The sequence below is a fragment of the Cavia porcellus genome, unplaced genomic scaffold (genome assembly GCF_034190915.1).
Source record: "Cavia porcellus strain 051 isolate PalLab524CR breed Dunkin Hartley unplaced genomic scaffold, mCavPor4.1 scaffold_2, whole genome shotgun sequence".
Lineage (NCBI taxonomy): Eukaryota > Metazoa > Chordata > Mammalia > Rodentia > Caviidae > Cavia > Cavia porcellus.
Window position 1 is genome coordinate 55,506,936 of NW_026947485.1, and position 14,722 is coordinate 55,521,657.

The 14,722-nt window shown below is 34.4% G+C and overlaps 1 protein-coding gene across 1 annotated transcript in view; it reads left to right on the forward strand.

Annotated features, from left to right (window-relative positions):
• Thsd7a (thrombospondin type 1 domain containing 7A) overlaps positions 1 to 14,722 on the forward strand; it is a 371,111-nt gene that overhangs the window by 206,990 nt on the left and 149,399 nt on the right. Inside the window, exons 3-4 of the mRNA XM_063242093.1 lie at positions 1,147 to 1,395; positions 4,077 to 4,258. Of these exons, the coding sequence (XP_063098163.1) occupies positions 1,147 to 1,395; positions 4,077 to 4,258 (431 nt within the window). The remainder of the gene's footprint in view (positions 1 to 1,146; positions 1,396 to 4,076; positions 4,259 to 14,722) is intronic.

Sequence of the window (14,722 nt, forward strand, 5' to 3'; positions counted from 1 at the left end):
GTATTTTGGTCACAGGGAAATAAAACTGAGGCATGTAGTCCTTATGCCACCACTCTCAGATATCCTCTGCTCTGCCCTCTCAATGCAGACAAACTGACTGATCTTTCAGCTCTAATTCTCCCCTGTGAATATAATTCCTTGAGCCTGCCAGGAGGATTAAGAAGACTATGAGTTGTAATGGTGAAAATGACCTGCCTCTATCAATGGTTAATTATCATAGATAGCCTGAATAATGTCACAATTATCAGTGCATTCTCCTATTTGGAGCAGATCTCTCTATCATGGTGATGGGCTGCACATAGGAACTCACTCATTGGTTAGTGAGACTGGATAAGAGTTCAGCCAGGTGTCAACACGAGTTCATCATACTCTCCAGGTCACCTCAAAGTGCCTATGCTTTTAGCTTTGGACATCTATAATATCATCTTCATATTTAGATATTCTGGTTTGGAATCCATTATTAATTTAAGTAGAAATAGAAGTAGATAGAAAAAATTTGAACATTCTTAGCTCATTAATGAAATATTAGAGTTATATATAGTGGATACCTTTATAGTATAAAAATAAATACATGCATATTTCCAATACTTATAATGTACTTAATTAGGATATGCTTATGTACGCTGTGTATTAGACCATTAGTTAGAAAAGTTGATGTAGTTGAACAAACGTTATAATTGTAACATAACTGTAAGTTTCAAATGATATAAAAGTAATGTTAAGGCACATATTAAATTACTTTTTCTACTCAAAACAATATTGAATTTATCCTAGCACACTTATTTAAACCACTAAACAAAATGGAAATTGATGTACATTAACAGTTCTTGGTTTCTCATTATCTAAAAACAAATCTGGAATGAGTAAAATGAGCAATATGGTAAACTTGGCTTCAGCTAATTTTCCTTAAACTCCATTATTTCCTGTGAATCTTTTAACAACTCATACAAAAAAGGAAGCAGTGAAAATGTTAACTTTCAGTCTGCTTTTACACATTGTTATAATGTTAATGTATTTTCAATGAAATTGAAACCACGCCTCAAAGTGGTAATAAAAATGCCAAAGCTGCTTTTACTGTAGACTGTAGAAGACAGCATTCTCAACTGCCTGAACCTCTATGACCAGAGTATCAATGCTCTTTTGCAGCTTTTGCCAGCAGGAGAAGCTGCCAATGACTTTCCAGTCCTGTGTGATCACCAAAGAGTGTCAGGTATCAGAGTGGTCCGAATGGAGCCCGTGCTCAAACACGTGCCACGGTGCGGCGCCCCCTACTGGCACGCGGGTAAGGACACGGACCATCAGGCAGCTTCCCGTGAGCAGCGAAACCGAGTGCCCCGAACTTGAAGAAAAAGAAGCCTGTGTGCCCCAAAGAGATGGAGTCGCCCTCTGTGCAGCGTGAGTAACCTAGGGCAGTGTGCCCGAATCATGGGCTCTTTCAGTGTTAAGTTTCAACTGAACAGCAGGGCAGCGCGTTGTGATTCGTATATATTTTAAGCAAAATAATAAAATATTCCTCTCCAAACTCTACACGCACACACACACATGCACATACAAACAGGTTTTGCCGTATGAAATGAAAGCTCCTAAATATCAAAGTTAAGCTTTTCTCAGCATTGAAGCATTTCTCCATTTAGATATTTTCTATAACACCACTTAGCAAGTTTTTTATTTTTATTTTTTTCATTTCTTTTTCTTAAGGGCCACATAGCAAATACATTAGGCCACATATTTTTGTCTTACAGTGATTCAGTGTCATCACTGGCACTATAAGCATTATGTAAATGAATGAGTTTGGCTGGGTTCCAATAAAGCTTTCCTTACAAAAATAAGTGACAGGTTGATTTGGTACTTAGGTTTTGTAGTTTGTCGATCTCTATTTTGTAAAGCAGACTTTCAAAGTATAGATTTCTGTGACTCATTTTAAAGTATATAAACTCCGAGGATTTAGCTCAGCGGCATAAGTGCATGCCTGGCAAGTATGAGGTCGTGAGTTCAATCCCTGGTGCCGGAAAAAAAAAGTCTGTAAAACCCTATTAAATAGAATAAAATACCACCCCCAAATTAATGAGATTTTTAAAGTCTTTGAAGGCTGTGTTTATTAATCTTAAGTATAGATAGAGTGTTATATCCACACCTTTATTTCTTTCTTGTTTTAGCATCAAAATACACAACAAAGTCTGGTATGTAACGTGTACCCAGTAAATGTTTGAATCCAGATGAAATGAGACTTGTTCAGGAATATTTGACAGTAGAGTGCTATTATTTCCATCCTTAAAAATATTATTCCCAAGACATTATCATAAGCTAGCTTCGCAACCACAATAGTTCAGTTTTGTCTGAATATAAAATATATATAAAGCAACTGAGTGAATTTTAGTTTCTCAGTGGTGCACAGATCTCATCAAGAGCTTCTGTGGAATACATGCATACAATGGGAGCTTCACAAACCAGTGAGAAGGGACATTAATGTTACTACCATTACAGCTAAAAATAACACAAATAGTGGTGATTCGTGTGAGACCTTCAATTCTGCAGTTTTTTGAAATTGCCCATTGTCCACCAATATAACAAGTGACTGAAAACTCTGATTTCCTTCCTTCCCTACCTGTCCCACTGTTTGACAGGTCCTCCCTGTATTACCCACACGAGGAAGTTGCCATAATTTTTAGGCTGTTTTTCCTCTTGAGAACTTCTATTTTTGTCTTTATTCTCTTATACTTAAATGCCATTAACAAAATAGATAAAATCTTTGAGTATCTTTCTCTGCTGCCTTTTTTTTTTTTTGGAAATAGCATTTTTCTTAAAATGCATAACCTATTTACAGTACTGGAAAGCTGTTCCTCTCACAGGACTCCTTGGAGTGACCTAAATTGAAATTCCATTGTGTAGTTTAAAAGTGATCATCATTTTAAGTTCCCTAACAAGTGAATTATTTAGCTTTGCCTCTCCGTCCTCCATCTTTGCAAACAGGAATCAATTCCATGCATCTAAAATAGACCTGAGTGTTGCCCTGCCTTTACAAATAGATGTCAAGACTGTTGCTGACGTCCAAACCTACAGCCCTGTTAAGCCATGAATCTCCACTTACCAAAAATGAAACCAGCATGGATCTCAGATTTACTGTCAAGAAACTTTACCACTAATAGAGAAAAGCATCAGGTCTGAAATCTAAGGGCCCCTTTAACCTTTTTGTCTAATCAGGATAAACACTGACATGTCCATTTACACTTATATTGACTGCTAATCTGATTACTGAGAAAGCATCTCGATTGAAGTGACTCAGAGTGCTACATGAGCCATTTTCTTTGGGCCTTTAGAGCATTCATTTCCTAGACATGGAGAAATGCCATCACTGCCTATCTTCAAGTGCATCAGGAAATGGTTCCTGGCTATCTCATTCAAGCATGTGTTGTGCTGACAATCCCCTACCATTTCTTTCAGATCATGATCTTGATTGGAGCTTTAATTGCACATCATAGATTGTCTTTCCTATGCTCCACTGATTAGAAATATCAGCACTCTCCAGCATTAGTCAACACTTATCAGAGAGGCTCAGCACTACAGAGACTGAGAGAAACAAATTCCTATTCTTGACAATAAAGAGAAAACTCTGAAATGTTCAGTTATAGTTCCTTAATAGTAACATGGTTATAATTTTGCTCTAGTATGAAGAAGCAATATTCATTTTAGACACAAAACAAATGTTTGGGTTCATCATTTAGAATGTTTTCCATTCTCAAATTCAATCTCCCTTTGTTTATAAGCACCAAGAAGGAAGGGCAGGACTGGGTTTAGCTTAATTGAACATAAAATTTTATGTTTTCACTGTTCTCTTTATTCATAAAATATTTATGAATGGCAATTAAAATAAAAACATAAATTTAACCCTGCTCCTAATGGGGCACTAGTGGAGGTAAGCAAGGAATTGAAATTTACTCTGCATCAGACTTCTAGGCCATGGTGAAGTCCAGAGAAAAACATGATTAAAATAATTTTTTAGAATAAAATGTGAGAGGAGTGGAGAAATGTTTGAGTCACTAAACATGGCAACCACTGCTGGCTTTTTCTTGATTTAGGTATGGCTGGAGAACTACAGAGTGGACAGAATGCCGCGTAGACCCTTTGCTCAGTCAGCAAGACAAGAGACGAGGAAACCAGACTGCTCTCTGTGGGGGCGGCATCCAGACCCGCGAAGTGTACTGTGTGCAGACAAATGATAATATCCTCTCCCACTTAAATACACACAAGGACAAAGAAGGTACGTTTTACTGTCTTCTAAATGACTGATTCATGGAGGAAGCATGTGGTGGCCTGTGATGCATATATGCAGGGCCATTTGAACCAAAAAGAACCATATTTCTGGTCTCATTATTGTTGATATGCACTGTGGTAAAATTTAATCCACATTATGGTTGCTGAAAAGCTTTAGTATAAATCTGTCTTTGTCAGTTTTGAGTTACTGACAAGCTTCTTTTTAATATTTTGTTTTAAATGCCTTTATGATTCATCTCAGCATCCAAATTTAGCAGGACTAATAATTAAGAAATTATAACAAAATCATAGAAGTATACACAAGTATATAAAGCCTAACCTTTTCTTTAGATTAGAGGTAAAACCTCGCAAACATCAATCTCATTTCATTAAAATTACTGAAAAATAAGTTAGTTATGATAATTGAGTAAAAGCTTTCAATTAGAATTTAAGTGAAGTAAATACAGAATTTGAAAGAGTACAATAAAATAAAGATTTAACTCAAACACATGTAATTTTTCCCCTTTAATAATTTGACAGATATTTTTAAATTTTATTTCCTGATACTACTTTTGGGGCCAGATGCCATGAGTGTACAAACAAATAAATAAATCCAATATGGCCAAAAACAAAAGTGTATATTCTTATAAGTTAATGTTATTTTTTAAAGTTTCATCACTATAGAAGCAAGTTTTACGGTGAACTGTTAGATCTTCAATCTGCACTGAGATGAATCAATTTTAGGCAAAGTTCTAAGCAGTCCTTTCACTCCGATGATCTGGAGGATACAGGATTTCTGTCACTATTCTATTCAAAGTATATTGATTGCTGTCAACAGATTTCCAAAATGTGTAAAAAGATAAGCTACAGAAACATCAATACAGAGTTCAAGCCGTGAAAGTCCTTAAATCCAATACTGTGGCACATCAACAAATCTATAGTTATATTACAATACAGCTAAGTTTTAGCATAGCTGTTGGGGATTTACAGAAACAGAGACTGTCACAGAAGAGATGGCACTTGAGTCAAGTGATGATGGGCACACCAGTTACACGTAAGTAGGTGAGGAATGCAAGGATGTTTATTGCAGGTAGAGGAAATAGTGTGTGTTAATGCAAAGCACAAATCATGCAAATAAAGATAAGCATATTGTATCTGAAAATTGTGTTTCGGGTACTTTGGAATTTCCTAAGAATTGTATTGGCTGGAAAAGGAAAAGTATAGAGATCCTAATTGACATTGTCAAATGAAAAAAGAAAAAGAATGAGACTTTTCAGGCAAAGGATCTGAATAGGAATTATCAGAATAACCAGAGAAGATATGACTCATATATTCTAAAAAGAAGTGACATAAGTGACCAGAAATTCATAGAAGATAGGCACTGAAATGTTGCATTTGCAACTTCCAAAACGTAGTTGTTCTGTATCCACTAATTTTACAAAGCTGTCAACTCATTTAGGAATCTAGCCTAGGGATACAATTTACTACTAATGTATCTTAAAGTTGTAAGGAAGTAGCATAAAACATGTAATGTTAGTACATTAATATATTTGGCCATTTTAGTGGCTGCATTTTTTAACTCTGTTAGGTAGATTTATTGCACCAGTATTTTCAGAGTAGTATAATTTCATGGCTGCAGGTAGAATAGATTCTAGTTTCTGAATGTCAATTATGTCTTGTAGGTTATTACTTTCAAAGGATCCTTGAGAATTCTGAATTGCAACTGGATTTTTTAATCATTTTTATGGAGTCCTTCATATCTCTTTCAAACTACTGTAGCATACCAAAAATAAAAGTCAAAGAAAGACTATCATCATGATTTATCTGTTACTCTAAAGCAAACATCAGTAAATATTAAAGAATTACTTCACCAAAAATTAATATCCATAATGTTAACGTGGGAACATAAATAGCTTAGGAATTTCTGCCCTTTGTATCATATACTAAGACTTGTAAAACATCTTTTATAGTACCTCCAAAACAGTTGATTCTCCTCAAAAAGTAGAGCATTTTTCGCTCAGAAGTTGAACTACATGAGTACCCACCCTCGACCTCTTTCATCTAAAGCACTTAACATGTTCCAATAAGAAACCAGCGTTCCAGGGGTGATAAGCAAAGTCTATGTGTGTATGAATCTAAGAAAATCAGGCTAGGCTATGCAGACTGTTCACAGTCTACTTCTTCAATAAATATGAAAGAGTAAAAGTTCACTTTTTAAAGAAAGAGAAACCTCTCAAATCAATTCTTCCAACCAGTTCTCATAAGAAATTAATTTCAACTGAAGATATAGCTCAGTGGCACAGTGCCTCCCTGGCAAGCACGAGGTTGTGAGTTTCATTCCCAGTACACACACAAAAAAAATTAATTTTAAGAAGCTTGGACTACATAACTATGAAAAAGTCCCCTTAAGAGCAACTCATATTGCACTTATTTTGGTGAACAAAGCCTGGAGTATTCTTTTTTTCAGATTCATTTTGTGTTTTGTATGACCTATTTCCCATGTAACCAAGATATTAAGAATATCTTACCTCAAAACCAAATACTTGACTTCAAAAATAAGTTTATTTTTACTTGATTTTACTTATTTTACTTAAAAAAGACAAGTAATATGAAATTCACATAAACTTCCTTTATTGTCTTGGAAGGTCACTTTACATAGGAAATTGAGAGGCTATGTCAGCATCTCAGAGCCACACTACTCACTTGATTCATCTATGTATGCACTATTAACTGACTTATTCCACACTGACAGACCAGAAAAATGCTCTTTTATGGAATTAGTGTATTTAAATTCCAGAAATCAAAAACCTATGATTAAACTACTCACAAAAAGTATTCAGTGTAATAGTCACAATTTGCCATGCCATTTATGTCAGTTGAGTTATATCGATAGTATAGCAATTAATTAGTAATAGCTTCTATAGATGACAAAAAATATAACAACATGATCTTAGAATGCATCTGCATCTTATTTGTATTCTGCTGCTGGTTGCAAGTAAATTATCATGGTTTCGGTAATTCCTTCCCATACACACACGTGCGTGCACACACACACACACACACACACACACACACACACACACACACTATTCGAGGGATCACAACTTCCAATATATCAATTCTATAATTAGAAGTGTTAGTGTTAAAACCTTTGATGGATTCTGCTTAGCTGACTAGGATTCCAGCAGGTTGTGAAGACTATCCAGTTTATTCTAGTGTGAAATTTACCCTTATCAAAATATAAAAAATAAGAGTCCTTAGCCATAGGGAAGATAGTGGTATCATAGTCCTAGAACACTAATGAAAATATTGCTGATCATTCGATGCATGGGTATATAAAGCTCAAAGTGAAATTAAAGTAGATTTCAGCTACAGAAATCAAGTAATTCTTCCATGTGGTACCAATTGAAAAGTATTAAATGAAAGAAATTCAAAGTATTGGTATAGTCCATAAGACTTGAAAGTGTTTGATATATATTATAGGAAACTTAAGAACACTCTTCTGTGAAAGGCACATCAATAGTGCCACGATGAAATCTAGACAGGGCTATTGGGATGGGGATTATTGGAAAAGACAGCTCTTACAATCACCCTGCATGATCACATCAAGCCAGATGTGCCAGAAAAATAGATTGGAGGGTCAATGGCAAACGGATGGTGCAAGAATAATTAAACTATGAATAGAAAGAAGGATGAATGAATAACATGTATAATGTGTTTTTCTAAGTTCATCAAAGAAACAAGGAGAATGATATAGCCAAACTCTGCCTAAACAGAAAACAAACTCATTAGGCTTGTAGTCTTTTATCTATAGTTTCCACAAATCATTCCACTTTAGCCAAAGTATTTTTTAAAAAAAGCAAAGAACAAAGGTTACGCTTATGGTGCTATTTCCCTGTTATTTCAGAAAGTACATATCAGAGCATGGCAAGTCTAGCACTGCACCTTTCCTATCCATCACTTATGAAATAACAGATAGGTGAGAACATTTTATATGGCATTTCTATCAGAAGTCTGTAGTAGAGCATCATGGGACTGCGAGCGAATCTCTGTAAGCTCCCTAATACAATACTTAAACCATCTGGGAAAGATAGTAGTGTACTTTTACCCTCTATATTTCTCTTGCTAGAAAATACATCAAAGATATTCATGATATATAAATGATTTCATGCTCATTTAATTCCTATAATATCACTATATAGATATTAGTTACAGACAAATAGAAAAGATTTTTAAATTACTGACTCTAAAACTTTCACTGGGCTTTACAATTATGCAAAGATGTGCATAAAATTTCACTGTGGACACTTTCATTGAAAGAAATTAATCCATATACAAATATTGTTCATACTTTTTGTAATTTCTAAGTATTACACTTTACTTAGCTAATTTTAATATGATATATAAAACAGTAACTAAAACATAATGACTACATTTTGGAAACACAGTCTATATACATTGAGATGGAAAAAGCATTGTAATAAAATTAAAAGGTAATTACAATGTAAGAAACCCCTGAATGAATCAGATCATTCTAGTGAGTCTGGCCTCAGGATATCTTAGGGAAGAAAAGGCCATTACTATCTGAAATTTCTCTGTGATCAGTGGAATGCTAAATGGAAAGTGAAATGCCAAAAGGCTCCAGCAATTGGAATAAAAGCTAATAAAAACTCACCTGCTGGGAATTAGATTAAGGTAGTTAGTGATCCACCCAGAGGTAACTGAAGCTTTTTACTGAAAGCAGAACTTACTGAAGAAACTTCAAGAAGTATTCAACCAAACAGGCAATCAAAGAAAAATTTAGTAAAGCACCTTAAAACTCAACTAAATATAGTACTTCTATGACTGTACTTTTGATTTAGATGTTTAACAAACAGTTGTCAACTGACATACTTATTGTCAGTTTTGTGTAATTTTTTCTTTGTAATTATAGTATATAGCTGAAAAGCTTTTTGTATTTAATTTTAAGGCTACTTTCAAAAGCACTCTAAACACAAATCATGACAGTTGGTCCTTGTTGGCTTTGTGTTCCCTATGCATCACCTGAGTTTATTTGCCTCCTCCACATACCTATTTAAAATTATTCTTCTGTTTTATTCTCAGCAATATGGAAGATTAAATTACCCAGAAATCATCCCTTATAAGACACATATACACAATGCATAGGATTTAATGTTTAAGTGCTTGTGTGGACAGAACTGAAGTCTTATTTAAATGACTTCTAGAACTAACCAAAGGTTGAACTGATGCTGTTGTTACCTTTGGATGGGTTTTGTACAAGAAGAAGGTTATCCATTGTGAAGACTTGGCAGGAGTAAACCTTAGAAGGACTATGCCATAGCACTTTTAGCCAGAGGAACATATTATAGGAAGGAATAACGGATTACTATATTAACTCAAAACAGTTATGCCAACAAGGAAGTGGAGAAACTCAGGTCCTTCTCAGGGAGATGATACTGAAATAGAGAAGCCTCAGCCTCAGGTCAGGGGAAAAGCAAGTCTTATTAAAGATTATGACAATGCGCTTGCATTCAAATCAGTATTAATTTAAAAGTTATGTTAACTTCTGTAAATTCAAAGACCATAAGACTGGAAACTAATTATAAGAAATGGTGCAGTAAGTCCCTCACTTATCAAGTTGTGTTCCTGGAGAAAGTTCATAAGTTGAATTCATTTGTAAGTCTGATGAACTGAGTCTTACACACCTTTGATACAAATATACAATGTATGTCTCTTTGCCCTTCCTAGCAGTCCACTCACATTATCACTGCTCTTCCTCTTGCTTCTGGACATCCTGGGCTCTGACGGAGCCCAGTACTATGATATACTGTCACACTGCACAGTAGGCACACATCAACACGACTGCGACAATGTCCATAGACACATGAGCTATTTCTGGAATTTGTTCACAGCTACTGATGTTCATGATGCAAGGTCCGTTCACATTTGTGAAAGTTTGCAATGAAATGTTCGTAAGTCTGGGACTTATGAACTTCATACTATCCTGTAGTATGAAACTTCAAAAAACAAGTAAAAAGTCTACAGAGAAATGTTTAACAAAAGGCAAAATATCCCGACATCACACACACACACCAACTGTACCATCCAAATTTACAAATTACACAATTAGGTAAATAGGGTCTAAAATTAAAAGTAAGCCATAAGATTAGACTTCTAAGATTGGAAACACTAAAAATAATGGGTAGAAGCCTTAAAGTGCACTGTTAAAACATTAAAGATGTAAAAAAAAAAAGAAATTAAAATATAAACAATGAATCATAATGAGTTCCATATTTTTAAAAAGAAATAGAAGTTCCAGAACTGAAAAAATATATTAATTAAAAGTTTTTTTAAAAAATCTTACTGAGAGTTTGAGCTAGTTACAAGTAAAATGAAAACAAAATTAAAGAAAGTATTCAATGCTAAGTATTCAATGTGAGAGATGAAATTGGAAATGAAAAATCAGATAGTCTTCACACAAAGTTCAACAAGGAAGCACAGATTAATAGAACTAAAAGAAAGGAAAATAGAAATTGCAATAATTAATTAAAAAATAATGTACAGAACTAGAAAAAATAAGATACCTACATCTTGTTAGATGGTAGGGATATTTTGCTCATCAAATAAAAGGCATATTAAAAGGAGCAGAGAAAAAAATGTTAGTTAAAAGAGAAGCTAGCAAATTAATAGTGAAATCCTCAATGCTGGCAAGAAAGACAAAATAACACGATATATGCAAAGCACTGAAAGGAAGTTAATTCTAACTTAAAAGTATTTAGCCAGCAGTATAGCATTCAAATGTATGAGCAAAATTAAAACTGAACTGGATTCATAAACAATATAGGAATCCAAGTAGCCAAATTGATAAATGTAGGGATTTTAGCTGAGTTCAGCGACTACTCACGTAGACTCATTTTAGAATTAAACCGAGTGGTTCCGAACTGGAGAGTTACAGGGCATTTAAAGCAGGAAATCACAAAACAAGGCATCCTATTGGTAACAATTTAGCTAGAACCTTACATTAATTTTGGTTGACACCTGTATCCTGCTTCTTTGCTGAGCAGATTAATTTTTTCTGTTGTGGGGGCAGTTATGCCAAGCTACGACAAAAACAAAGGTGAATGGATTGACCTGCAATAATCCTTCACTGGAGAAACCGTCAAGAAAAAACAGTTAAATCTAGAAATAGTATGATTTAAGATACACAAAGAATTTAGCAAACACTTGGGTAGTCTCAATAAGCATGTATGCGTATGAAACATTACTAATAATTGCAATGTGCAATTAGTTAATCAGTAATAATATATGATAGGAAAAAAGGGTAAGGAGTGTACTGTGATGGAAAGGGAGAAAACTACTAAATAGGTATTCTACATTATATAATATATACTATTGATAATATAATAAGGTCACTTATTAATATTATAGATACAGATTTTTCAATCCAATAGAGAATATAAGTGGGGCTGGATGAAAATCTAATCAATCTAATAAGAGTATTAAATAAGAGAAAAATATTATATTTGTTCTTACATAGATGCTCTAATGCCAGTAAAAGAAGACTAGAATTTTAAAATCTCAGAATCAGAGATTACTACAGATAGCCTTTTTACTTTAATTGTGAACTACATCTATGAGACTATGAGAGTAGCTAACTGTAAAACAAATGTTTATAATGAAGAAACCAATAATGTGGATTATTTAGTCCAAACACAAATCACTGCTGGCAAACACATGAACAGACTACCAGATCATATATTGTATTTTTCCAGTAATAATTTCATCTTTATATACAAAATATGACTGAAATTTTTATTTTATCAAGGAAATAACATGCAATTAAGTTAAATTATATATATATATATATATATATATATATATGATGTCAAAACTGTCTAGATGACTGAATGGCTCCATCATTTAAATCTCATTTGACTGAAAATTTTCTCAGTTAATATACATTCTCTGTAATATCTTTATAGAGTGAAGGATAGTCTTTAGTGGCATCAAACTCAATAAAAGTCAAGTCATTGCCAATAGTCTCCAATTTGATGTTGTTCAATGATGCATGAAAATGATTGCACACTTTTAAAATTGGAAGAGCAAAAACAACAAAATTATATGAGTATTTCAAACCTGTCTCTCTCTGTATCATTCTAGTTTTTCCCAGTTTGTCAGTGAGAATGATAAACAATATTAGTAAAGGAATTATTACCTAGAGTAGATAAAACTCAGTGTGCATATTGGTGGCTTGGACAAAGTCATAGATAATGAACTAACAGCAATATATAAGTGACATTAAGCTAATAACGATGAAACCTACTGGGTAACATTTTATTAAGAGACTAGACATAGTATAATCTCTTCAACAGCATGAAATTGCATGCAATATTTGTAAGTACCTCCATGTAAATTCTGAAGACCCACTGTAGAATAAAATAATAGAAGTAACATTGATGATGACAGTGTTGATTAGCTTTAGGAAGGCCCTATGTTAATTATTAGGCTTATTTGGAAAAACATTCTTATGTAGGGAACAAGCAGTTGAAATGAAGGACTCGATGCTGAATTTTTTTCTGAGTGTATTCTGTTATTCCACAAATTAATCACAGATGCATCACTGAAATGTTACAAGTTTAACCTTTCTGTTTGGTATTCTTTTATTCACTCACAAATATTTATTGAACAACTGTTAAGTTACATCACAGAAGATAAAATTTATAAAATGCAGCCTTGATTGCTGTGATCTGGGTATTTGAACCCTAAAATTAGCCTTGTTCTTTATAGCTTGGTTAATTTGGAGTTCAGCGAGACCTTTCACAAGGCTGACATGGGGACAGTTCAGGGCTCCTGCTAGTTTAGTGCTCTCCAGTTAAGCTCTGAGTATGCATGACACCAAAGTCTAACCATATGAAGATTCTTTACCATGATTCATCAAATAAATTGCCTGTCTCAAAAACCTATATTCTCAAAAATATATAGTTGGAGACTAACCTGGGTGCTTGAAGAAAAATGAAAATCTGTCAGTATTTCCCATCAAACTGGTGACGCTGTAGGTCTGGAATAGACACAGAGATCTCTGTCTTTTATTAGTGTCATAACTTACTGTAAAAAGAGGTAGATTTTATCACAGTTAATGAGAGTTCTTTTGGGAGGGATTATATAGGGTTGAAGGAGCCAAATTCTAAGCACTAACGTTTATGCAGTACTGGTCAGGGGAGGACAGAAGAGAAGGGCTAAAAGAGAAAAAGAAGCAAAATGAAGAGGAGAAGTAGGAAGTGAAGGAGAAGGGAGAGGAAGAAGAAAGGAAGGAGGAGAGGAAAAAAGAGAAATGGAGGAAGAGAAGGAAGTGGAGGAGGAGGAAGAGAAAGAGAAGGAGAAGACTGCAGAATTCCAAATATAACAACATTCACTGCTCATTAATTTTTTCCCAGGACCTCAGAAGAGTCATGTGCTCATTCTGGGGCCCTGAACCTAAAGATTCATAGGCTCCCCAATAAATCTGCCCTTATTTCTAACATATCTTTGGGCCCTCGTTAGAACCAAAAATTATTCCTTTAAAATGAGAAATAGGAATACTAGCATGTGTATACTGAAACCCTTTGTTTCCTAGTTTTAGAATTAAAATTGAAAACAAAAGAAGGACTGGGAAAAGTCCCTACATGTCATTAAAAGTAATGTGGAACTTTTAGGTCTAACACTGATCACATTTGCCCTCATTGAGCCCAGTTTTAGTAAGCCATAAATCTTTAAAACCGCACTATACTCTGCTAGCATTTAAACTAGGAAATTGGGGAGCAAGACCATTATTTCATCTTCTTTCATTTCTGTAGCCTAAGATGGAAAGAAGCCATAGCCATCAATGTAGGACCTTCCATTAATAAAAAAAGAGGGGAGATAAAATGTCATCTACATTGACAATATCGAGTGACTGCAGCGTGTGCTTTCTGTAACCCTTAAGTACTTAATTCATCGAGGCTGTTGTAGATGAATGATAGCACCAGAAGGAATTTTGAAATTAGCACTTAGGGATGTGCATTGGTGACTGGATATCATTTTTGTTTCAGGAACATACTCCTGCTATCTAAGGATATAAAAGAAATGGTTTGTGGCTGGGCTAGCTATTCCCTGCCTTGCTGATGATTGCTCAATCGGGAGTAGCTACTCTCTCCAGTGTTAACAGAGGAGTACAAACTATATTGTGCAACTCATTAATATTTATTCCTTCTAAAAGCAATGGGCAATAAAAAGGGAAATAAACCAGGGAGAATAGCAATGGGAAAAGGAAGCCATGACAACAGATTCATCTTGTAAGGGTTTTGCCATTTATTGCACCGGCACGCGCGCACACACACAGTCACAAACAGATTCAAAATACAAGGATTTGTATTTTTATTTTTGTAGCCTGGAACCCATTAAAATGTCTACCATTGAATGAACTAATTTAAGAAAAAATACATACTGAGGACAA